This window comes from Culex quinquefasciatus, chromosome 3, assembly GCF_015732765.1.
Source record: "Culex quinquefasciatus strain JHB chromosome 3, VPISU_Cqui_1.0_pri_paternal, whole genome shotgun sequence".
NCBI lineage: Eukaryota > Metazoa > Arthropoda > Insecta > Diptera > Culicidae > Culex > Culex quinquefasciatus.
The window spans coordinates 21,986,488-22,013,608 of NC_051863.1; the positions used below are offsets into that span (position 1 = coordinate 21,986,488).

The following is a 27,121-nucleotide window of genomic DNA, read 5'->3' on the forward strand; positions in this document are numbered from 1 at the left end:
CTAAAATGGCTGTAACAAAAATCTTGGTCCAAAAACTATGGTTGATGTGTACCGTTACGGCCGTTGCAATTATTTTTCAAAGTTTATGTCGCCCCCCTTTCAAAATTGGTCTGAAAAAAAGGGGGCAAAAAAAATAGTTTTCCAAAAAACTTCAAAATTTCCATGAAAATAGAAGTCTAATCAACTGAAAACAATCTAAAATACATTTTTCTGCCTCGATAATCATTTTTAGCATGTTTGGGCTTATTTAAAAATGTTTTGAATTTTTATGTAATTCCAATGTACAGCACCACAAAAAAATTATTTCTCGCAAAAACAACATTTTCGTCAATACTTAGATATTTTGGAAACTAATGATGGCAAAACAAATGGACAGGTGTATAATGCATTTTAAAATACTTTTTTCATTAAAATGTTGAAACCATTTCTCGTAATTTAAATTTTTACACTCTTTTTTTTTATTTTTTTGCACACCCCCCACCCCCCTCGACTTTTGTCAGAAAAAAAAAAATTGCAGCGACCTTAACAATATTTTTAAACTTAATATTTGAATGTCCTCTTTTAATTTTTAATTTCATAAAGTTAGAGAGTACAAAATAAAATATGTAACTTAATGTTCCAATCGATCCAATCTGCTCAAATTGCTTAAGGAGGAATTAGACTATGAAAATAAACTACATGTGCTACAAAAAAGTGGTAACTTTCGACCGATATCAGAGTTTAATTTTAAAATCTGAATAAGGAATTTAAATTGAAATATGTTTCACAGATTTTGAACATTTAATTTTAAATAGTGAAAAGCCTTACCTTTCTGTCGTTGGTTCTGCGCAGATCAGGGGCTGCTTGAGTTCGATGATTTGTCCGTTCTTTTCCTTCAGCTGGCCCCCGTTTTCCATGTAATACTGCACCAGCTCAGACAGGGTGGCAAACTTTTCACCTAAAATAGTAAAGTAAAGTTAAGTTTTTTTTTCACCCTAAAAATTTAATCGTTTATAACTACCTCCGTACAGGTCGAAGAAGTCGCCGTTGTTCTGGATCTTGATGTGCGTCACCTCCTTGCCCCGGCGCACCGACAGCGTGAACGCACCCGGATTCGACGACGAGAGCCGCGCCAGAAACGACCCGTCGAAGCCCCGCTCCAGCAGCAGCTTTTCCGCGTCCACGCCCGACACGGACGGGTGGAACCATCTGTGGAAGTTGTTTGAGGGAAAGGTGGAGAAAGGGGGGTTCATTAAAATTTAGTTTGAAAAAAGAGTCTTTAAAAAAAATCTGAAGAAAAAATGACCATCCCCATCTTTTTTTTTTGTTTTGCAGAGAGCGACGGATATCAGTCATTTGAATTATCAGAATTAATTCAGTTTCGGTGTACCTTTCCATTTATTCTTGTACGCCGAAAAGATCGGAATGCAGGAAAAGAGAAACGTGCAATTGGAGTGGTTTGTTCAATAAATCTAACATTTTTAAAGCACACCAATTATTTTCGACTGGAATAGTGGTCAAATTATTTATAATCCCAAATTATGAACAAATTTTAATGTACAAATTGATACCTCTTAAAAAAAATTCTTCGAAATCTTCAATAAAACACAGTACAGTAGTTGTTCGGTAACTGGCCTGAGAACGTAGCCCAGTCACCGAATGTTGCTCGTTAACTGGGCTGAACAAAAAATAACGAGGGGACCACCGATGCATAATATTTTCCAGATGAAATATAAAAATAAAAGTTACTCAAATTTATTTACAATGCTTATTTTTCATATTTCTTTAATTGTACTTTGAAACTAAACAAAAGTATGAAAAAAGTTTTTTTATTTATTGAATATGATTTTTGCATTCATTGACCCCTCGATCATTTTGGTTTGTTTTGGTTTTTTGACGTTTGTCTGCTTTTTAACTGGGCTACGGCCCAGTTATCGAGCGCCCAGTTAAAAAGCAGCCCAGTTAAACAACGCCCAGTTACCGAACAACTACTGTACTTGGAAATATTTAGAATTGAACATTATGACAACATAGTATTTTTTTTGTCAATTTAGACTGAAAAAGTGACATTATACCGGAAAAGTGGTAAAATTACACCTATTTTCTGACATAAAACCCCTTCCCAGATGTAATATTACCATAATATGTTCTACTATGTAGATCATTTTTTTACGAAATGAGAATATTTTTCACATTATATTTTATTGGCTTCTTAAACCTTTCAATTATAATTTTGCTAATTTTTAAAAACCTCTTTTAAAAAAACTGGATTTAGATTTTTTTGATTTTTTAAGGGACGTAAACTGCCGTTCTACACATAATTGTCCCATGTCATTTTTGGACGCTTTTGACTTTTTGACATTTTTAAGTTTAGTTTGTCGTATATTTTAAGAAAAACACATAAAATCTTGTACTTTGTTCGGAAACTCATTAAAAACAACACCAAGTCTGTTTGTCCCATCGTTACACTTCTACGCATAATTGTCCCACCAAGTATTTTCATTTACGGAATCATTAGTTTAACGAAGCATTATGTCGTGTTTTCGTATTGTATAGCAAGAGGATCATAAATAAGAGTGATATATTACTAACTGGGCGATTAGGGACACATAGGGTGGATAGGAACTCACGGGACAATTATGCGTAGAAATACAGAAATCGGTCGAAAAATTTCAACTGCGTTTTTCTCAGCTGCACTTTTTTGAACATGGGACAATTATGCGTAGAACAGCAGTAAATGCATGTCATCTTTTCAGAAAATTCCAGAGAAAGCTAAAATTTTTGACCAAGCCATGATTTGAAAAAAAATCAGCTGTTAAAAAAAGAGAAAAAATGTTTAAAAACCCGATTTAATATCACCAGAGGTGAAATAGAGCCTTTCTTACAAAATGATGAAACTCCGACAAATATATTAGTGCAATTATTTTTTCTGAAACAAAATGATACCACCCAGTGAAAATTTGACCTAAACCTTCAAATATTTTTAGGCTAAACCTCATATGCCATTTTTTTAAATCTCAGAGGTACATTATGGGTCGCAAGATATTTAAATTTAATTAAGAAAAAAATATTGGATTGACATTATTAGAAAAAAATAAAGGGTACTCAGTCTTTAATTCTAGTCTATGATTAATATGTATCGCTATTGCACTTTGTCGATCTATTATAAGAAGCCAGAAATAACACTTTCATGTGCTGGCGTTTATGCTTCGACTTGACAACTTGTCGATCTTTCGAGCGAGAACAAGCCGGGACTTCGAATTTGATGTTCAGTATATAATTCTGTATAAAACCAAAAATTTAATGGAAAAAATAGGGTAAAAATAAGACGAAAACACTAATATGGCTATATCTCTGGAAATACATTTTGGAAAAACTTCAAATTTTGGGCCCAAGCAGTTTATGGCGCATGTTTTCCAATGGATTTTTGTTTGAAACTGAATTCTGTGAAATTGTCCAAAAAATACCTCTAAAAATGGCTTTGACCACATTTATTGGTCGAAAATTGGGAATCGAAAAATAAATATTCGTACCGACCCCACGGCTACAAATCTGACTTATAAAAATTGTGGGTTTTATGAGCGGTTTTCCAGTGATGGAAGACACAAATTTTTAGGAGCGGATACAGACATCGCTCAAGTATTTCAGAAAAAAAGATCTCAAAAATCAGACTTTGAGTTCCGGGTTTCGGGCCAAAATTCAATCGAAAGAGCGCATCTAAACCTTCAATTTAGTAATAGGATTTTTTCCTGGGACGATTCCTCGCAGTGCACGATTTTTTTTAGATTTCTGAGAAAAGCGTTTTTCCAAAAGCAAACTTTAAAACTTTCTTTTGTAAGAAAGGCAAAAAAAGTTGATTTATGTAAAATTAGTGAAATGTTAATAAAACGAAAGTGCACCGTTTTCAAGTTAGGAAATCTTTTTTGGAAAAATCGCTACACTTTTTTCAATCTATAGTTAAAAAACAAAGTTAAGAATTTTCAGCTGTTCTGAATCAAAATTACAGTCCAGACTCGATAATCCGAAGGCCTTGGCAAAATTTCGCTTCGGATAATCCAATCACGATTTTTTAATATTTTTTGTCTTGTTTTTGATTATCGAGCTTGAAAACCTCTAAACTACTCTAAAAGGATTTAGAATTTTTAAATCCAAGATGGCGGTTTTGAAACATTGAAAATATACATTTTTCAATATAATTCAAATTTGACTAAAATGGGATTACTGAACTCAAATTTGATGTAAAAATTAAAAAGTTAGAAAATAAAAAAAATAAGGAATAAAATTGTTCGTGATCCGATAATCCGAAGTACTAAAAAACCTTTGGATAGTCGAGTCTGGACTGTAATTCTAAATTTTGTAATCAAGGATAATTTTTTGAAAGGGCTTATTTGTGACATTATAAAGCGTAAGGCTAGATTTTTAAGTTTCAAAATATGTTTTGAAAAAAGCTAAGAAAAATATTTTTTAAAGTTTAAAAAACAATGCTTTTTTTAAGATATCGGTGATTAAAAAACGAAGACTAATTGGGCAGCACTCAGCCCTTCGATTTTTTTCGTTGCCTCTTTCAAAAAGTTAAAAACCGCAAAAAGGATACCTAAAAATTGCTTAAACTTGCACGATGAAATATTTCACTAAACTGCCCATGATCGCAAAAATGTCCCACATGCATTTTCATCATTTTTGAGTTATTTATGCAGTTCTGTTCAAAATCGTGTGATCTTTCAAAAAGCCTATAACATCTAGTACATTGTTCTAGAAATCAGGAGGAAATCCAGTTTTTTTCGTGAAAACTTACATGTGGGACAACCTTCAAATGAGACATTTATGCGAACATGGGCAGTAAATACTTTTTGAATGTTGGTTTAATTTTGAATTAAAAAATAAAATATGTAAATATATATTTTAAACCATTTCAGATTTTTTTAAATAATAATTAAAATAATAGATTAATTTAAGTTTGTCCATAAAATTTTCTAACAAATTTGGCACCTGTCCATACAAAAATTCAAAAAATATGTATCTTTTGAAGCAATGTTTTGATCGATTTTGTGTCTTCGGCAAAGTTGTAGGTGTGAATAAGGACTACACTAAAAAAATGATATACAGTTAAAAAAATGATGATTTTTAATTTCAATTTTTATCACTACAACTTGACAAGCAAAAAAACATTATTTTTATTTTATTTTTTTTTTGATATGTTTATGGGGCCATCAAATGCCAACTTTTCAGAAATTTCCAGGTTGTGCAAAAAATCTTTGACCGAGTTATGAATTTTTGAATCAACGTTGATTTTTTTTCAAAAAATCGAAATATTGGTCGCAAAAATTTGTCAACTACATTTTTCGATGTAAAATCAAATTTGCAATCAAAATGTACCTCAGTGAAATTTTGATAAAATGCTCCGTTTTCAAGTTATAGCCATTTTCAGGGAAGTTTTTTTTTTGAGAATAGTCTTAGTTTTTTAATTTTTAAATCAGTGTCCATGTTTGCACACTTTTGAATAAAATAATTTTGAAAAGTTGAGAAAATTCTCTACATTTTGCTTTTTTGAACTTTGTTGATACGACCCTTAGTTGCTGAGATATTGCCATGCAAAGGTTAAAAAAACAGGAAAATTGATGTTTCCTAAGTCTCACTAAAACAATCCACCATTTTCTAATGTCAATATCTCAGCAACTAATGGTCCGATTTAAATGATAAAATATGAAACATTCGTGAAATTTTGCGATCTTTACGAAAACAACATTTTCATTTTTTTAATCAAGACTAACATTTCAAAGGGGCCAAACATCAATATTACAAAAATTGTTGTTAAGTCATTATAAATTGCAAATTTGGATTGATCTGAATGTTTTGAAATTCGGAATCTACCATCAAAAGCAAATAAAAAAATATAACAAAAGCATGTCTGAAATTTAAAAACCTGCTAAGTTAAAAATAAAAATGGTAAAACAATAATTTGAACATTCAAACATAAAAAAAACAACCACGCGTAACTGCACTGCCATCCCACTGTGCGCCCCACAAAGTGATACTTTGTTGCAAAATGTATTCGAGTGATGCGCAAAATCATTCGCGAAAAAAAAACGAATAAAATAAAAACAATCACATCGAGAGGAAAAATAAGAAGAGCAAAACTTATCAGCATGCAGACGCGAAGGAACCTGGCGGCGACACGAAGTGAGAACCGAAAATACGCGGCAAAGGTAAGAAAGGAAGGAAGACTGAGAAACTGATGGATCGTACCAAAGTGAGAGAGAGATAGCGCGCACGAGTGGCAGAAAGAGAGGGGCAGAGATTAAGTTGCAATCAGTCAGCCGTCGTCGTTGGCTTGCACACAGGCTGGGATTAAAAAACGATTAAGGTTTCACGATCGCGTTTCGCGGGCCAAAATGCGCGCGGGCCGTTCTGCACGGAAAGTCAATTTGCGGAATTTTAGATTTTACTTCTTTTTTCCAAATTAGGCCGTTGGAGATATTGTTCAATGTTCATGTTGAAGTCAGATTTTTTTTTTCAATTTTGTGAAATTTTGATGTTATCTTAGCAAAAAAAAAAATATATTTTTTTTTAAACTAAGACTAACTTCTAATTCCTCTACTGGTATCAATACATTCTACAACACTCTATTTTCGTTGAAATGTTGAATTCATGGCTTTAAATTTGTCCAATTTAATATACTTTTGCCCTCCGATAAATGTCAAGAGGTGGGCAAAAAATGAGCGAGCCGCTCAAAGAGCCGTTTCACTGAAAAGAGCGAACGAACCGTGGCTCACAAAAAAAGAACCGCGGTTCTTTTTTAAACTCCGGTCTTTTGAAAGAATCGTTTCAAGATGGCATGATTTTGTTATAAATAAAGTTTATTGAATTTTAAATATTTCAATGCTTACAAAAATTTATCCCAAAAGTAAATGATTTTCTTACCAAAATTAAAAAAAAAACTTTTCATTGTACAACTGTCCTTTTGTCCGATTTAACTTCAGCGTTTATAGGTTTTATCGATTAATTCAGAATGTTGAAAAGAGTTCACAGCATATTTTCTACAAAAATTTGTATTAATTTTAAAATTGCGTTTATTTCTGCAAGAATTGAACAAATGCTGATATTTCATTTATAAGTTTGGATGCATTCAATTTCTCGAATGTTTGGGTTCGAGTAGAAATCTTGACAAAGAGACCATCAAGATCTATGGTTTCCAGGGGCATCTTCTCGTTTTCATTTTTAATTTGTTTTATCAAATATTTTTTTAAAGTCCAATGAACTTTTAAAATCACACGATAAAAAAAAAACTTTTCATCCTAATTTTCCTGTTTTTAAACCTTTGCATTGCAATATCTCAGCAACTAAAGGTCGTATCAACTTAGTCCGAAGAAGCAAAATATAGAGAATTTTCTCAGCTTTTCAAAAATGTTTTTTTGCAAAAGTGGGCAAATATGTACACTAATTTAAAAAAATAAAAAACTGCGACTATTTTCAAAAAAGGCACTTAAATATGGATCTAACTTGAAAACGGTGCACTTTATCAAAATTTCACTAAAGTACTTTTTGATTACAAATTTGATTTTACATGGAAAAATGAAGTTGAAAAATTTTTGCAACCAAAATTTCGATTTTTTGAAAAAAAAAAATCAGTATTGATTAAAAAAAATCATAACTCGGTCAATGATTTTTTGCACAACCTGGAAATTTCTGAAAAGTTGACATTTTATGTCCTCTAAAACATATAAAAAAAATTAAAAAATTAAAAATAGTGTTTATTTTGTAAATCGAGTTTTCGTGATAAAAAGTTAGGTAAAAAAATCACCAATTTTTTTACCGTGTATTATTTTTTTCCAGTGTAGTCCGTATCCATAACTGCAACTTTACCGAAGACACCAAATCGATCAAAAAATTCATTCGAAAGGTACAGATTTTTGAATTTTCATACATCATTTTTGTATGGACAGCTGCCAAATTTGTATGGAAAATTATATGGACAAACTAATGATGCAAAATGGCTACTTTGGGCATACCAAAGGCACCAAAAAAGTTTCAGTCGGATTAAAAAATACAAAAAAATCGAATTACCGAAATCCTAGAGAACTGCTCTTAAATAATTTTATTTGGCCTAATTGAAATTCTAAAACTCGAATCAAAAATGGCCACAAAAGCAAATTGTAGAGAATTTTGTCAGCTTTACAAAAATATTTTTTTCAGTCTTCAAAAAATATATCATAGATGGACAGAACGGATACAGTTTTTAAAAATTAAAGAAGGACACTTTTGTTGAATAATGTTATCTAACAATGACTATAACTTAAAAACGGGGCTCTTTAGCAATTCTTTCAAAGATAATTTTCGATTTAGAATTTAATTTTAAATCTTTAAATTATTTTGAATTGTTTTCGTGCATATTCGATACTTTCCAAAAAACACTTTTTTCAAAACAATCATAACTTGGCCAAAACAAAACGTCTGTCTGAACGAAAAATGACGAGGGGACAACCAATGCATAACATTATGTTTAGGCTTAGTGATTTTTCACGCTCGAAAATAGCTAATTTCACGGGGACCTCAATTTCAAAACACTAAATCTCACGCAAATTTCGCGGAACGTGAAAAATGCTAAAATAACTCTGAAAATCTTTTGTTTTAATCACAGCAATTACTATTTATACTTCATTCAATAAGCTAAATAAATCTTTACTAAATTTGAACCTGACACAAAAAAAATAGTAATTTTCAAAAATATTTCCACCTGGTCAATAGATGAGCTTTATTTATATTTTAAAACAAAATGTCATTTAATGAACTACTTTTTTAATATTCGACTAATAAAGCAAAAACGTTTTCGCTGATTTGCTTCTGTTTTATCAGTTTACAGTTTATTGAATTTCATATCACAGCAAGATTCAACAATCTTGTCCAGCCAAAATGAGTAAAATAGTTTGAATTTTCTGCGACATTCAGCCCATTCAAAATAATTTTTAAGGATTTCATCTCTCTCTTCAAAAACTAAATTTAACATCAATAGGCAAAAAAATATAATTTGTAAATGAGAACAGAAAACAAATAACAGGTGGCATATTGAACTTTCACGGGAATTATCCACCAAAATAATCAAATATCGTTAAAATTAAACAGGGCTTTGAAAAAAAAATCTGAAATGCTTTCAAAAATAAAAAATACTCTTCCTATAATTTTGGATAAAACAAAGCTTATTTCTTCTAATTTTTTTAATGAAATTTTACATTTTAAATAAAATTGTAGTAAAATTTTACTAAAGCGAAAAAATATTACTATATTTTGTTTGTTTCTAAAAAACTGAAAAATCTAAACAATTCTTTAAATGGTTCATATAAAGCTTTTCAATTGAAAACTTATAAAATTTACAGAAATAGTCTTTATGGATGAAATATTGAAAATGATTTGAAATTTTTTATAAATTCATCGAAATTCACTAACCCTGTATTAGTAATTGAACAAGGGTATTCGCTCGCTCAATTCTACAGTAGTTCTTAAAATTATGTTTATTCCTATTTAAGTATAATAAAATATTTTGAGATAAATCGTTACAGTTTCACACAAACATAAAATTTCACGGGATTTCGCGGAAAAAGACTAATTTCGCGGATTTCACGCTGTCCGCGAAATCGTGAAATTTCACTAACCCTAATTATGTTCTATAAAATGTAAAAATAAAGGTCGCTTAAATTTGTTTCCAAAGCGCACCTTTTGACATTGCTTTTTTTTAACTTGAAATTTCACAAAAAACTATTCTTATATTATTTCTATATAGTTGAATTAATTTTTTGCATTTACTGACCCCTCGTTCAATTCGTTTTTTTAACGTTTGTCTGCTTTTAAAATGGGCTACAGCCCATTTTAAGTAAAGTTACCGAACAAGTACTGTATCAAAAGTTGGCACTTTTGTCTACTAAAAAATATAAAAAAATAAATTAAAAAAAAATATTTTGTGAAAAAAAACTTAGCTAAAAAAAATGGATACATAATTTTTTTCTGAATTTTTCAATCATATCCTACAACTTTGCCGAAGATACCAGGTCCCTGAACCAAAAAGAACCTAAAGAAAATAATTTTATGAAAAAATAACTTTGCCGAAGACACCAAATCGATCAGGAAATCCCTTTTCAAGATACAGATTTTCGAATGATTTCATAGCACCCAAATTTTCTGTTTGTATGAAAAAACAAATAATGCATTATTGTTTATTTGGACCTACGGAATGGATGAACAAAGTTTCATGCAAATAAAAAAATACAAAAATTAAAATAAGGATACTTTTCGCGAGGTTCAAGAGAACTGCTCAATGGTAAAGAAAATAATCGGACAACTTCCCTAAAACTTTTTTATTGCACAAAAATTAAAAAAAACAACATGGATTGAAAAATTTGTTTAAAAAAATAAAAAAATAAAATTACAAGCCAAAATTTTCACAATTTCAGGGCTAAAGTAAAGCAATTGCAAATTTTATTTCAAGTGTTTGTCTCCCCTCTCCATCAAAATTTCGACAAAAATCAAAGGTATTTGACGAAAACGTTTTGGAAAAAATATATCGCAATGAATTCATTTATCAGTTTTTAAGCATTACTGTAATTATTTTAAGGGTTTTTCGTTATTTTGTGTTTAGAAATTAAAAAAAATAGGAAATTTGAAACATTATTTTTTTACATTCCAGAAAAAAATTGGACAATGATGAAAACAGTTTTAAAACTTGAAAAAATGATACATTTTCTAATCATTCTGTCACTTCGTACAACCATTTTTCGAAAATGGATACAAAAATACTTGCAACTATGTAGTTGTAAAATGATATTTTTTCAGCACTTGAAAAATCCTACGTCAAGCAGACGATAATGAAAAAAATTAAGCATTTAAATAGTAGTTTATGCAACAAGTTGCAAAAAGAGGATTTTTTCAGCACGAGTCGTACATTTATCCAACGAGGTTCACCGAGTTGGATAAATACGAAGAGTGCTGAAAAAATCAAGTTTTGCAACGAGTTCCATACAACATTTTTTGCAATTCCGAAAAAACACTTATTGAGAGTAATTTTAAGTCAAATTTTCATGTATTTTGTCAATAAATCGTTTAAATCAAAAAAATGTTGAAAAGTGTTACTTTTCGAAACAAGTGCTGAAAAGTTCAACTTTTCAGCACCCATTTGTGTGCTGAAAAGTAGAACTTTTCAGCATTTATTTTGAAAAGTGTTGCTATTCGATTCTGTTATTTTTGGTACAGAAAAGTAGGCTATTTCGTCGTTCAAGAATGACAGGAAAAGTGAGTAGTTTCACGAGGGAATTGCAAAAATATTTTTTTTCGGCATTATTTTATTATACTTACAAATTTTAAAATCACAATAAAAATCTTTACAATCAAGAGCTTCTAAAAACATCATTTGCTCTGCTTAATATAAATTAAAAACCAACCTCACACTGGCTACAAAGATCAAAAATTACATCTTCAAATACATAAAATCCAATCACACAACAATTCCGCTCCAAAATCCCAACCTTCCGTTCCGGCCGAGAAGAACGAGTTGCAACAACCTTCGGCAACGCCGTCCAACCGGAATCGTCACGTAGTGCACATTCATTGCACATTCAAACGTGTGCTAATCAGTGATGCGAACTCCACCAAAAACAAAAAAAAAAGCGAAGAAGCAAAAAAAGGACAACAAGACAATCCAAAATCCTTTTTTTCTGCTACAGATGACTCAACGGAGACTTTTTCTGGTAAAATTCTTTCAAATTTCAGTTTAAAACAGTGTTTAAAAATAAACCTAGTTTTGAAGTAAAAAGTGTATCAGTTTTCAAGCTATTTAATTTAAGGTGCAACCCATGACTGCACCTTGTTGCACACGAGGTGAGTGATACAGCAGAAGAATACACTCTCAAAATTATCAGATCGTCATTTGTTATTATTATTTCTCGCTTGATTATTCCACAAGGGTGTGTCTGCCACTGTATGTGTGCTACTTAATCAGTATTCTTAATATTCCTCAACGAGATGAAATGAAAAAATTCTCACCTTAATTTTGACATAACTGATCTGAAGACGAAAACAAAAGAAAACTTTTCCCAAATTATTCACCACACACACTGTCACACACCATCCCAGCACGCGCGTCACTGTGTCAAAGTTCGCAAAACAGAAGAAGAAAAAAAAAAACAACAACAATGGGGCCAGGCCACCCGCACAAACACCAATCAACGATCCAAGTGATCGTCTTTTTTTTTTCGCTACTCGGCTGTCATGGCGACGACGACGATTGAGCGGACGAGCGCGCGCTGCTGACTTCGGGTGGATCTCGCGGCAAGCCGGCTGCTGCGATCGAACTGCATTTTTCGCGCGCCGAACTCGCCATCCAAGTGCAACCCGCTCAACACACAGCGGCACTCTTGGATGGATGATTTTTTTTGGTTGTGTGTGGGAAAATGCACACACGTGCGCAGATTGCTGCTGCTAGTGTTTTTTTTAAACACCGATGAAGCGGGTCGGAAGAGCGAACCTTGGTGGTTAGAATCAGAATAATAAAAAAAAAATCAGAAAATAAATAAAAATTAAACTTGCACACGCTAGTAACTCTGCATGGGTTAGGTGAGGGGTGTAACACAATTGTAAACCTTTTTAAGTCCATATTTATATCGGTTATTTTTTTAACGTGTGACCTCTGAACATTTGTGCAAAATTTGTTTTAGAAATTACTGTACTCAGTAATTTGATGAAATGTGTTTATCATTTCTTCCGAAACTTACGGTTTTCCAGTTTTTAGAATTTTCCGTAAAATTTCGGCAGCTGCCCATGAAAAATTGTATGTAAAAATTCAATGAACTGTACTTTGAAAGGGGATATTCTGAACGTTTTGGTGTTTCAAAGTTGTAGGTAGTGATGATGGAAAATCAGAACAACTCTGGACATTATTTTTTTTACGAAAACGTTACTTAAACCACTATAAAGTGGTTGATGCCTTCCTCACATTAATGCGTTTGACGTTTATTCGCGCGGTATTTGTTTGCAATATGTTTTGATGAAAAAAAAAAACAAATAATTGGGATTCGTTTATTTGAATGCGAATATAAAAATTTCTGCGCAGGCTCAACTCAAGGGAAAGCATAAACTTTGGGGTCCCAAGAAACAGGTGCACTTTGAATTTTTCAAAAATATTTAGGAATTTTGGCGGTCGGCGTAATGTTGAAAATTCTGATTTGCCTTGGAATGCCGAATCTCAAAACGCAGAATCTTAATATTAAAAGGACGAAATTTTTGTAAGAAATCAAGTAAAGTAGAGGAAAAAGCCTAACAATTATCATTTTCTGGGAGAAAAAAATAAATTAAAAAGCTTTAAAATTTAAAAAAAAAGAATTTAAAAAATCAGTTAACATTGAGAAATTTAAAAATAAATCCGAAATTTGAATGTGGGTCATTCTCAGCCAACTCACACAGCAGTTGCCCCGACCGCTCTTCGATTTGCGTACACAGAAAAAAATAATGTAAATTTGGATGCATGCTGTAATTTTGGAAGGCTGAATATTACCTCTTTTAGGATGTAATTTTACCTCAATTTAGACTGAAAAAGTGACATTACACCAGAAAAGTGGTAAAATTACACATTTCCAGAGGTAAAATTACACATTTTTTCTGACATTAAAGATGTACCCCTTCCCAGATGTAATATTACCATGATTTTTTTTTCTGTGTACAACTTTGTCCTAAGGGGTAACTTATGAATATGAAGTCCATTTTTTGATACCTCGTGACGGAGGGGCGATACGATCCCTTAAATTTTTGAACCTGCGAAAAAATACACGGTTAAAAAAATGTCCACAGCAAAAAAACATGGTAATATATATTACATCTGGGAAGGGGTACATCTTTTATGTCAGAAAAAATGTGTAATTTTACCACTTTTCTGGTGTAATGTAGTTTTTCAGCCTAAATTGAGGTAAAATTACATCATAAAAGAGGTAATATTCAACCTTCTAAAATTACACCTTCTAAATTTACACAATTTTATGCTGTGCAGCCTAAAAAGGTGATGAGATGGAAATTTGGTGTCAAAAAGACTTTTAAGTAAAATTGGACACCCGATTTGATAGGCTACTCGAAATTCCGAAAAAATCGTATTTTTCATCGATAAAAACACAAAAAAAGTATGAAAAACACATCCACATTCCGTTATTCAACTTTTTTTTGGAACATGTCATATTAAGGGTTATTTAATGTACTTTTTGACGTAACTCTTCCCGATTTCGAGTAAAATTCAAAAATAAAAAAAATGCAGAATTAAAAATTTAAGAATCCAAACATTTATATTTAAACATTTAAAATAATTTACCATAACAATAAAATAAAAAAAATCTGAGATTGAAAATGTTACTTAATTTTATTTAGTTTAAAAAAATCAAAGTTTGCAAAGCTTAAAACACTAAAAATTCAATATTTAATAATGCAGAAATTGAAAAAAAAATCTTAGAAATTGTAATTAAAAAAATCAATATTTAAAAATCAAGGAATTGTGAATACCTAAAAAAATGTATGATTTTCTTGCAGAACTTGACAATTCAAAATTTAATAATTTAAGAATAATAAGATTCAAGGATTTTGGAATTAAAGGATTTTGAATTTAGGAATCTAGCATTTTTTTATTAAGAAATCAAAGATTTAAAGAATGCAGCACCGAATTTGAGTGGTAGAAATGACAGTTTTCCCATAAGGAATACATCGTAGAAAAAAGCAAAAACTGCTCGAATGGAAGTGCTCCATTGAGAGAAATTCTACAGTTTGAGGATTAAAGGATTTGTAAATAAAAAAATTAGAATTCTAGAATATTTATATTTATGAATTGAAGAATTTAAGGATATATGAACTTAAGGATTTTCCAATTTAAGAACTTAAGCATTGTGTAATTTAGATATTAAAGAATTCAAAAATTAAGTATTTCAATAATTTGAGAATTTTAGACTTGAGCTGGTACAAATTTTATTTCAAGATTTTGTCACCAAATATTTAAAATACAAATTTTCAATGAAAATTTTAGTGCAATCAACCGAAATTAATTTGAAAAGCATTCTACTGCATTTTGAATCCTTTTTAACAGTGTTGGAATTCGAGCGAGGAGAAGGAAAGCATTTCTCGCTCGCGAGCGAGGTAGAGAACAAGTAGTACTTTTCTCTTCTCGCTCGCGCTCGCATTTTCGTTCGCGTTCTAGCTCTCGCCGCGAGCGCTCGCGAGCGCCTCGTGCTAGCCGTTCGTCCCAAGCTAGCAATTTGTTTATCAGGCTTATGAATGCGAACCAGGCGATGGTATAGAGGTGTAACTTCAATCGCTGTGTTGTTTTTTGTTCGTTTCTAACACGTTCAACTTCTCGCGAACGGGCAATTCTGGCTCGCGAGAAAGCCCGTTCGCGAGCGGAGGAGAGCACGGGCAATCAGCGAGTTTCTCTCGGCAGCTCGAGAATCGTGGCGAGAACTCGAGAGAAAGGAATTTTTCTCGCGAGAGCGCGAGAATACCAACACTGCTTTTTAGTAAGTTGGCATTTGCTCAAAAATCTTTTGAATTTTGATAATATTTTTTTTTTGATTAAAGTTTTTTTTAAAGGTCGAATAAACCAAATTTTCAATTTTTGCTTTTTGGGTGTTTTTGAAACCGCCTTGAGTCAGGGGTATTAAAAAACACCCTAAAAAGCAAAACCTGAAAATTTGATTTATTGGACCTTTAAAAAAGCTCCACATTTGTTTCTTAGTGAAACATACTTCATTAGCCCTAATTTTCACTTCGCGATATCTTTAAAAAATTGTTTCGGGGACAATTTTTTTTAATTTTTTTATGTTTTTTCTTATTTTCCAAGGTCTTATTGAGTAACTTTTGTTCTACGATAAACTTTACTTTTCTTGGTTTATGTTTTCCTTGTTCAGTTTTTAGTATTTTTTGCAATTTTTCTCGTTTAGTTAATGTTTGTTTTTGATAGTATTTGGTGATCCCATTTTTTTCTAAATTGTTAAAAAAAATGCGTAGAAGTATAGTCTTGGACAATACAAAATACTTCTCAGAAAATAGAGGAAATGGCAATAAAAACTCAGCCCCAGAAAAAAAATAAGATACGTTGCTCAAAATGGATAAAAGTAGAATTTTGTTTTCGAAGCCCATCAAGAGGCGGGGTTTGGTCGTAGAGGGTTAACAAATAAAACTATTGTAAAAATTTTTGCTCTTTAAAAAATAATATCAACATTTTCGAATTAAGGTTTTGAAAGAGCCTAAGCAATTTTTTTAGGACACTAAATTTTTATTAACATTTCAAAGGATAAATAAAGCTTCTTCTGTCTGCGTGTCGAGCCCCCAAAGTGGCCCCTATTTTTAGCAGTCAATTTGAAAACCACTCCACCGGGGTGGGGACATCACACAACTATGCACTAAAGTGAATCACACTACCGTGACTCAGTGCCTGCTTTGCAACGGTTCAGCGAAAAGTTTAAGTGAAATTTGGTTGGCACTTTTCCAACCCCCGCGAGTGGAGGTGATGTTTTGATGAGTTAAGGGTCAACTGATCTGATCGCGTGTTAATCAGCAGTGCCTCTCTTGAAGGTGTTTGAGCGTATTTTTGGCAGTTGACAGTCATTCGAAATCGCGTGATCTTATTTGAAAACTTGGGTCACTGTTAAAAATTATGAGGATTTTAGATTTGAGAAAAAAAAAAACATTATTTTGAAATCACTCATCCAGATTACAGTCGACTGCACATTTCCGATTAGAGCACCGACCAAGGGGAGACATTTGGTCTGCCAATTTTGTGTTTGACCAAGGTGACGCACACACAGATAGCTCACCGTTATCACAAAGCTGAGCTGTACGTGGTCCAAACAGTTGTTTGGATTACATAATTTATCGCTGAAAAGTACCCTCGACCGCATGTGAATTTCGCAAAGCAAAAAGTGGAACTGCGATAAGATAAAGTTTGTAGGTTAATTTTTAACAGGTGATTTTAATGGACTCAAAAACTGGCAGCACTGCCTAATTATTTATTTTTTAAACTGATTTTTAATTTTAATTTTAATTAAAAAAACAGTTATTTTAGCACCAATAAAACAATGACAAAGCCAGCGATTCAGAATGCGATCAGGGTGGAGCAAAACCGATTCATAAAAAAGAGGGGAGCAACTTGAACCATCAATTGAGGGCGTGGAAATGGGGCAAAGTGCACAAGCACTAGTACCTACTCTCTAGTTTATTCCGCCAGCAGTCTCAGGCAACAACTGGGAACAGAGTTTTCATCTGAACTGAGCGTTTAATTTGGAACGTGGAGAGCCAACGGAACTTGGTGGCGGATGGAACCAACCCGTGTCACACAATGAGATAATTTATTGCCACGAATATGCATAAAATTATTCGGTGCCAGCGGAGCAGAGTGTTGGATGGGTTGAGCGAAATGAAAGCTTGAGCTTAAATGAAGATCGGTAAATTTGTCAAGTTAATTCAGGTGACACTTATGAATTTTTGAAATCATTTTTATGCTTATAAAAATTAAAATAGATTGACCAGTGTTTAAACCATTAATAAAATTTAAAATTATTTTAATTAAATTAATGGTATACAAAAAAAAATATTATTTTTTAACTATTTTTTAAAATGCGATTTTTTTTTTTATAAAAATCAAACCAACAGAACAATTTTAAATTTGATTCCTTCCCGGGCAGACGGTAACAACTAAATTCATGACGTTTCAATAACAAATACTGTTAAAATAACAGAATGTGTGATGTATATGTGGGTCTCGTGGCGCAGGGGTAGCGGCTTCGGCTGCCGATCCCGATGATGCTATGAGACGCGGGTTCGATTCCCGCCTTATCCACTGAGCTTCTATCGGATGGTGAAGTAAAACGTCGGTCCCGGTTTCTCCTGTCTCGTCAGAGGCGCTGGAGCAGAAATCCCACGTTAGTGGAAGGCCATGCCCCGGGGGGCGTAGTGCCAATAGTTTCGTTTTCGTGATGTATTCTTCTTGAAAAATCCATTTTTGCATAAGAGCTGAATAACAGTTTATGTTATCATAACAAAATTTGTTATTAGTCTGATATTGATTGAAAGCCAAAACAACTTGGGGATAACATTTTTATTATGGAAGAATAACTCCAACTGCTATTGAGATGATCGGATTAGTTGTTAAAATAACAAAAATTAATAACAAAGATTTGTTCGAAGAATAACTGAAAACGTCATTAATCTGTTATTACAATAACAAACGAATAACAAAAAAATCATAACGACGAATAACAAATCTTGATATAAAAAATGTTATTGGTCTAGTATTTTCAAACATCAAAAATGTTATTCCAAAGTTATTACCGTCTGCTCGGGTTATTATAAGGAAGTTGAAGTTTTTATTGCAAAGTTCTAAAATTCCGAATTACCGTTTTTTTTAAGATTCAATAATTTTTGTGGGCTCCGACATCAGAATCAAACGATGTGAAATTTTGTTGCTTAAAATTTTCACAAAATTCCGTTTTTTTTTCAACCAAAAAAACTCATATTTTCATAATTTTTAATATGCAGGGTGACTACTCGAATCCCATTTTTATATTTTCGACAGTTACCAAGCTTTTTCCGATTGTTTAAGAATACTGATATATCTAATAATATTATCATTTTAATTCAGAAACAACAATCATTTAAAACATAATTAAGAAATGACTTTCATTATGAAATTTAAAAGCTCATTTAAAAAAAATTGTAAGCATACTGATTTTATCTCTCGGTTTTTATTTTGGAAAAAGACGGCAAAAATTTAATAAAATGTCATTTCAATGTGTTTTTTTTTATTGTTAAACAACTTAAACGTATTTTTTTTTAAATTTCAAGCCCGATTTTCATAATGTTGAAACAATAAATCGCAAAAAAATAAATTTCTAGTTTTTTTTAATCCTTTAAGGTTTTGTGTTTCATATGTTTACAGGAATTTAAAAAAAACTCTAGAATTGCTTATCAGAAGAATTATGCAACTGTCTGTTCACGTCTTTTTCGAACTGTGACCTCAAAAATCAAAATTTGATCAAAATTCTGTTTTTTTTTTAAATATAGGTCAAAAAACATTATAAAAAGTACAGTCCAGACTCGATTATCCGAAGCCTCTATTAAAAAATTGTTTCTTTTTTTTATTTTCTAACTTTTTACATAAAATTCGAATTCCGCGAGAACATTTAAGTCAAATTTGAATTGTTGATTGACTATTAAATTTAAAAAAAATATTTTTTATACAATTCTTCGCCATTTTGATCGCCATCTTGGATTCAAATTTTTATTTGTGATTCGATTATCCGAAGTGAAATTTTGTCAAGACCTTCGGATAATCGAGTCTGGACTGTACTCTATATAATTTACAAATGATTGTACCAGATTTTTTTTCTTAACCCTCTACAACACAACCCCGCCTATAGACGGTCTTCGATTTAAAAAAATCGCCGAAAATCCATTTTCTTTTATCTTTTAAAAGCATTTGAAAGAAGAACTCTTAAAATTTTAGAAAATGTCTGGGTTGGAAGTTTTACTTGTTTTATGTGACTTTGCCAATGTTTTTAAAAATGTCATTTTCTTAGGGGTTAACTTTGGCTGTGTTTATTACTAAAATTTTGTTTATAGAGTCTCAGACTATGCTTCTACGCATTTATTCCCGAGCATGGGTAAATAACAAGGGAAATGCGTAATAATACCTTTCTCTGGTATCAATACCAAATTTTGGTATTCCTGGACCCTTTAAAATTTGTCTTAAGGATTATGCAAGAGCAAAATGTGGTATCATACCAATTTAAGGTATTGTTTTGATATTGCAAAATTGCAGAATTTGTCAATGATCGAACACCACATTTTGGTATTCTTTTGGTATTACAGTATTTTATCAAATTCCTCTGCAACTATGGGAAAATTTTGACCAATTTTGACAAAATAATTAATATTGCGCGAAAATGATGTCTCAAAGCGAATGCTTTCATTCAAAACCGGAAATTTCAAACTTGATTTTAAACATTTTTGATATACCCCCTACAGAAATGACTTGAAATTGTGGAAAATTTTCTAAGTCAGGATGGCACATTTTGTTATTATTTGAATATTGAAAGGTTTCATCAATTTTCTCTGAAACTATGGGAAATTAATTAAAAAAAATTTACGAGTTAATTAATTTTGCGCTAAAATGACTTGAAACCCAAAAATGTTAAAGATGATTTTAAAAATTAGTGTAATATACCCACTAATATTTTTTTCAAAAACGTTGAAATATCTCTAAGTCGGGATAACCAAATACTTTGAAAAACGAGTCAATCGACAGATTAATGAATTTTGGTGAATTTCAATTCAGTTTCATTCTAATAATACTTATTTTTCAATCTTGTTATTTTTCAGAAGCTTCAAGAACTTCAAGCACAGGCCGTTCATCAATGACAAATGCATTCGGTGTGGTGAAGAATATCACTAATAACAACATGGAATCATCAGGTGAGTAGATTTGGCTGTTGCATATGAATAATTTTCGTTTTTTCACTAACTGCAACTGCTGCACTAAAAATGGTATGAAAATACCAAATTTTGGTATTACTTGTTCAAATACCAGCGACCATAATGTGCTCTTGGTTGCCCAGTAATAGATGGTAAAATACGATGAAATCAAACCAAAATCATGTATGTGAAAGACCACAGAAATACCAAAATATGATTTTCCAAGGGCGCGGGATTACCTACAATTAAAACCATGGCAATACCAAGTTTTGGTATTCAAGCAAATTTCAAAAATCCAGAAGACCTCAACTTGGTATTGAAATGGTTTTATTTTGAGGTATTATTTTACCCTTGGAATAACATGGTTTGGTATTGTTGTGCCCTTACACATACAAGATTTTGGTATGATTTCATGGTATTTTACCATCTATTACTGGGCAACCAAGGGCACATTTTGGTCGCTGTTATTTGCCCAAGTAATACCAAAATTTGGTATTCCCGTGTTATTTACCCCTGCTCAGGTTTACAATTAAAATGGTGATGGTGCCATTTTATAGCAGAAAATGTGAAAAACAAGAAAAAATTAAAAAGTGACTGTAAAAATATGAAAAATTAGATAGGCAAAATGTATGAGGTGGTAGCATAGGCCGAATACTACCAAAAACAAACATAAATTAAGCTAGATAAATGTAAATTAAAAAAAAATTAAAATACTAAAAACGAAACAAGAAAAACATAAATCAAGAGAGGTAAAGTTTCTCTTAGAACAAAAGTTGCTAAACAAGGGAAAAATAAAAAATAAATGAAAAAAATTGGGCAGTAGAGGGTTAATACATCATTTTGTTGTACTCTTTTTCTGTGAAATCTTGGCAAAAAATGTTTCCAATGTTTTTTATTTCTTTTCAAAAGAGATAATCCTGAAATTTATTAAAATTCCCCTTCAAAATCGGCCCGAAAAATCAGGATGCGAAAATAAAATTGTTTTTTTTTTTCAATAAATTCAAAAATTTCAATGGAAATTCAAGTTCATGATATCATTTTAAAATGCATTCCCCTGCATTTAAAATCATTTCGAGAATGTATGGCGCTAGAGTTAGATTTATTTATTATTATTTAAATTTTCATGCCTAATTTTATTCAAAACAAATAGGCGAAAAGTATCACAATATGCTTTATACATCATTACAGTTAAGTTACAGTCACAAATTTGTCGAATATAAATGATTTTTCAAATAATATTGCTTATTTTTATGTTTCACGCCTTTTTTTAAATTGTGGTTCCAAAATTTAGAATTTGTAAAAAAAATAATAAAAAGCCTTTATTTGATTAAAAAATTTCACTAAAATCCCATTTTCGAATTCCCGACTTTTCTTGAAACTCAATCAATTTCAATTTCTTATCTGAAGAATGATTTCAAACAAAAAATTCTTCATAAAAAAAATTTATATATACCATCAAAAAACAATCGAAAAGATTTATAAAAAAAATCAAACTAGCGACAATTTTCGTAAATGAAGAAACTTGACAACAAATTAAAAAAAAACACTTCAAAAACGAAAACACACACACGCATACAATAACTCTTTAAAAACATAAAAGGATGCTTAACAATACTTTAAATATTGATGTTTATTTTTAAGATTGGCAAACGTTTATTTTTTTTTATAATTTCAACAGGAAATGGCCATAAGTTTAAGATAAATGAATTTAAAATTTTCTCTCTAATTTTTTTAGTCAAAGAACGCTTAAAACATGACCAATATTTTTATTCAAGAATTTAGAAAAATATCCAGGAAATCGATAAAAAGTTTTTGAAAGTTCACATTTTAATCAGTATTTTATTGCTTTATTTTTTTTTTCATTGAAAATTTGGTTCCATAAGTATAAATGAAACAATTTTGAAATTTTGAATCTTTTTCCTACTACTTAATCAAAACCACAGTAAAAGTGAAAAAGAATCATTACTTTACGCTGGCCATAAATATTAAAATTAGGTTATACTTTTGTATAAGTTTTTTTTTTTTTTTTTTGTTGTTATATGCTAAATGTTACCTCTTATTTGATAAACTAAAATTAATAAAAATCTTTTCATTCATAAAAAAATATTAAAAAAGTTTGTGTCAAATGCATCCAATATTTATTAGGATTTTTAATGTCTTAAATAACCTTTTTACTATTGAGTGAATTTAATTTGAAAACTGTACAAAATATTGCCAAATTATTAATTTTTTTTTATTTCAATATTGCAAATAATTTTCAAATAGGTATGCTTGGGATTCTCAAATTTTCCCGACTTTTTGACAAAAATCCCAAATTCCCGACTTCTTCCCGATTTTTAGTGGGTTTTGGCGATTTTCCGACATTTCCTATTTCCCGACTTGAATGGAGACCCTGTTAAAAATGCATAAGTTATCGTTATACAACCACGGATAACGATCCTGCTAGCAAATCCAGTAACTATATTTTGTCAAATTTGTAAACTTTGAAATGTTTTCAAAATTGTTAAATTTGAAAGGAAAAAAAAAAATTTTGACGATTTTGGAAACATTTCAATTTTTACAAATTCGACAACACCTAAGTTACCAAATTTGCCGACATATGATACTCAATAGCAGGACCTTATCACAACACCACAAATTTTCATAACTGTAATTGTTCCTTAACTCTAGATTGAATTTTCAAATGGTCCTATCTGCATAGGAAACCCATGACTCATAGGTTGTTTTGAAAATAAATTCTATAAGCTGTAATTTAAAAACAAACAGCAAAAATTAAAAAAACTCAAGCCCAATTATCACGATACCCGTGACACGAGAAAAAAAATACAACACACTGACTGCTGGGCAGCCCTTACCTTCTAGAAGTCATTTCCGTCCAGGGCTTGCTGCGTTTGACCTCGAAACACACACACACACACACACTCACTGCTCCCGCGTCACACCCACCCACACCCTACTCGTGCCTCCGCACACAAACAGCCAGCCACTGATCAGATACTGGAAAATCAGCTGGTTCCAGAGCTTGCTTGGTTGCTTGCTATCACTTCAGCTGCCAGCAAGTAAAAACACACCCTCACAATCGTAGCTGGGGCCACACGACGAACGCACACACGCAGAGCCGCGTGCCAAAATCGTGATTATTTTTCGATTGCTTTTTATTTTCACTTTTTTTCACGAAAACTTTATGACATTCAACAGATCACTATTTTTTTCTTGTTTTCTTTTTTCTTCACTTGGACCAAACGTTAAAATCTAATTTTCACGAAACACGGGGTGATTGTCGGAAGTCGGATGCTGCTGCTGCTGCTGCTGCCACCTAGCGGGTTGGTACGACCAGACTGTTGAAATCGCATGACACCCCAGAACCGCCAGAGAAGAGCATAATTAGAGAATCATGAAGAAGGCAGACGAATTGTGTCTGGAGAAAACAAAAAATAAAAGAAATAAAAACGCGAAATAATGGGATGGGAAAGCTGTTTTCTTTTTGTTTGTTGCCAGCCAGCGCGAGCTTTTCACACACGATTCTCACGATTAAAACAGAAGAAAAGAAAATGTTGATGAGTGGGGAAAATGTGCTAAACGCACCCACAATACGGTATATACCGTCCTCGGCCGCAACAACAACAACAGCAAAAACAGCAACAGAGCCAGAGAGGGTAGAATCATTTTTGGTTGGAAACAGTGCTGCCAGAAAAGGGGGGAAATTGTGACTAGCAAGAACCACTAAAAAGAAAACTTTAAAATATTTAAAAAATGATAAAATTAACAATACAAAACAATTTAATTGAAAATATTTTCAACAAGGTTTTTATTGTTTATTCAAATACAAAAGATTTCATCAGATCAGGCAGTTTATAAATTTTATAAAATATTCATTTTATAGAACTGATTGTTAAAAAAAATGCTTTTTCGAACTGAAAAATCACAGGACCCATTTTTCGACAAAAATTGTAATTCAAGTATTTTCGAAGAAAATTGATCCAACAAGCTCTGTCTTTCGTCCAATTTGACGAATTTTGGCACCAAAATGAATCAGCATATGCCGGTTGTACCCTTCCTGAAAGACCTGAAGAAATTTTTAATCTGAATCAAATGTGTCTCAAAAGTTATATAATTTTATAAAAGACAATCATTGACTATCTCACAATCATTGTTTAATGATGATTTTCATAACTTTCTAAGGAAGAGGATAATCGTTACCAGAAAACTATCTTCACGTGTAGGGTTCTATTCAAAACAACTTATAGAAGACATACATACGATTTTTTGAAAGTTCCTGTTTGTTATCCATGTGGGAAATTTTTATTTTTTTATTTTTAAGACCAAGATCAGGGTTAATGACAAGTTAAAATAAATAAAATTAAGAATTTATTTAAGTGTTTCTTCCTGAAAATACTGTTTTCAACGTGCTGAAAAATTCTCAACAATTTTTTAAACGGCGAAATTTGGGCAAACAGGGAAACAGCATGTAAAGCACCTAATGTTAACATACCAGTACATCGACATTTGATTTGTGATTTTCAGTTGAAATCCAGTGATAAAAAGCTCAGAAGTGAACGAGCAAGTTTCTATCAATAGTTTTTCAAAATAATTTATTTGAAATAGTGACAATCCTCAAATTTTCAGCCTGCCAAATATATGAAAGCTTTCCTAACTGCGTTTAGAATATCTTTAAGCATTTTTGAGTTGATTTGAAAATCTTTAGAATTTTTGAAAAGACATGATTTTTTTATGTTAATTTTGAGTATTCTCAAACAAAATTTCTAAAACTATTTTTAAGATGCAAAATCAAATTGCTATTGAAAATCACTAAACCATTATTTTGACTCAGAGAGAAAATGTCTACAACAAGCGATTTTAGCCCTTTTAAAAAATTAACATTGATTCTAAAATTTCTAATGATTTGTGTAGAAAAAAGTAGAAAATGTCATAAACATTAAAAATTGAAAAAAAATGTTCTCAATATTCTAAAATAAGAAATGAGAAAAACACAAATTTCACATCATTTTACCTTAAAGTGCATGTATCTCAGCAATCACCAGTCAATCAACAATGTCAAAAAAGGAACACTGTAGGAAATTAGATCTGCGAAAATATTTCTTTTTCTTTTCTTTTTAGAAATTGTTTAAAATTGCAAAAAAAAAATTGAACACTTTGCGGAAATTTCACCAAAAAATGCGTGTAACTTAAAACGGTGCAAATAATCGAAAAATTCTGAACCCAAAAATGTTTTTTTTTATTTCTAAGTTTTCTTTCTTTTTTTTTATTGTAGTGGGACTTAATTTTCCCAAAATAAAAAAGTATAAAAATTGAAATTACGAGACATGGTTTCAACATTTTAATGAAAAAAGTGTTTTAAAATGCATTATACACCTGTCCAGTTGTTTTGCCATTATTAGTTTCCAAAATATAGACGAAATTTTTTTTTGTGGAAAATAAATTTTTTGCGGTGCTTTACATTGCAATTTCATAAAAATTCAAAACACTTTTAAACAAGCCCAAACATGCGAAATATGATTATCAATGCAGAAAAATGCATTTTAGATTGTTTTCAGTTGAGTAGACTTCTATTTTCATAGAAATTTGATTTTTCAGACCATGAAGGGGGGGGGGGGCGACATAAACTTTGAAAAATATTTGCAACGGCCTTTTTTGAAAAAAAAAAAACACAAAATTTTATATAAATAAATAATGTTTTCAGTGAGAACACTTCCGACCTCCGATGTGAATGGCAAGCACAATGCATAGCTGGAGTTTTTTTTTTAGAAAAAAAAGCTCCAAAAAACCAAATTTTCAGTTTATGCTTTTTGGGTGTTACTCAAGGCGGTTTCAAACAAAAAGCAAAAACTGAAAATTTGGTTTATTGGACCTTTTCAAAAAAAAAATTCCAGATAGGTTCCTTAAGCAAAATAACATTTACCAAACACACTGACTTCAAATCCCATTCGACCTGGCAGCACTGTTTCGCCCATCCCCCTTGGCTCCCACACCCACCCAGCCCCTTGACCACGAACAATTTTATTGCACTTTTCTTCCTCTCTTCGTTGATTCCCACACTGTTGTTGTTGCTTGGATAGAAAGAGAGGGAGAGCGAGCGCACCGAAACAACACACACCGCTTTCTTCCGCACACTCTTTATCAGTTAGAGCGAGAAAGCGTTGAGCGCAGAGAAGAGAAATGCCGAAAGAGAACGGCGAAAAAGTGACAGCAGCACTCGGTTGTCACGCTCGCTCCCACAAATACATTCACGCGGACGGGGTCTCAAAATTTGCACACAAAGTTGTCCCCCCTTTCGAAAAAAAAAACGGAACGAGAAGGAAAGCAAAGTGATGACAGAAAGAGATGGGTTGAGGGGGGGAAAAGGTGGGGGGAGAGGAAATCTTGGGAAGCACTTTTTTCCCCACTTTTAGGCTTTCTTCTTCTTGATCACCACAAAAAAACTGTGCACACACTTTTCTCTTTCCGGTTTTGTCAATGCCAGGCGTTCTGTCAGATTGCACGACACTCACTTTCACGACGGAGCACGACAAGCACACGAGAAACGCGTGAATTTGCCCGTGAAATCCCGTCACACACAGCAATCGAGCAGAGACTTGGAGACGACGGCGACAGCAACAGAGGCGCGCACACAACTTGAAAAAAAAACGCGCACACACACACACCC

General features: G+C 31.9%; 1 protein-coding gene across 1 annotated transcript; it reads right to left on the reverse strand.

Annotated features, from left to right (window-relative positions):
• Positions 1 to 803: 803 nt before the first annotated feature.
• On the reverse strand, positions 804 to 27,121 carry LOC6048302 (tyrosine-protein phosphatase corkscrew). Its single transcript, XM_038260683.1, has 4 exons — positions 26,910 to 27,121; positions 23,313 to 23,875; positions 998 to 1,188; positions 804 to 937 (listed from the first exon to the last, which is right to left on the reverse strand). Exons 2-4 carry the CDS (start codon positions 23,324 to 23,326, stop codon positions 804 to 806), a joined length of 339 nt encoding a protein of 112 aa, XP_038116611.1. The 5' UTR covers positions 23,327 to 23,875; positions 26,910 to 27,121.

Bases quoted from the DNA above. Each gene is read 5' to 3' on its own strand.
- LOC6048302 (XM_038260683.1), bottom strand. The intron at 938-997 runs GTTATAAACGAT...TTACTATTTTAG, and splicing joins CTTCGACCTGTACGGAGGTA to GTGAAAAGTTTGCCACCCTG.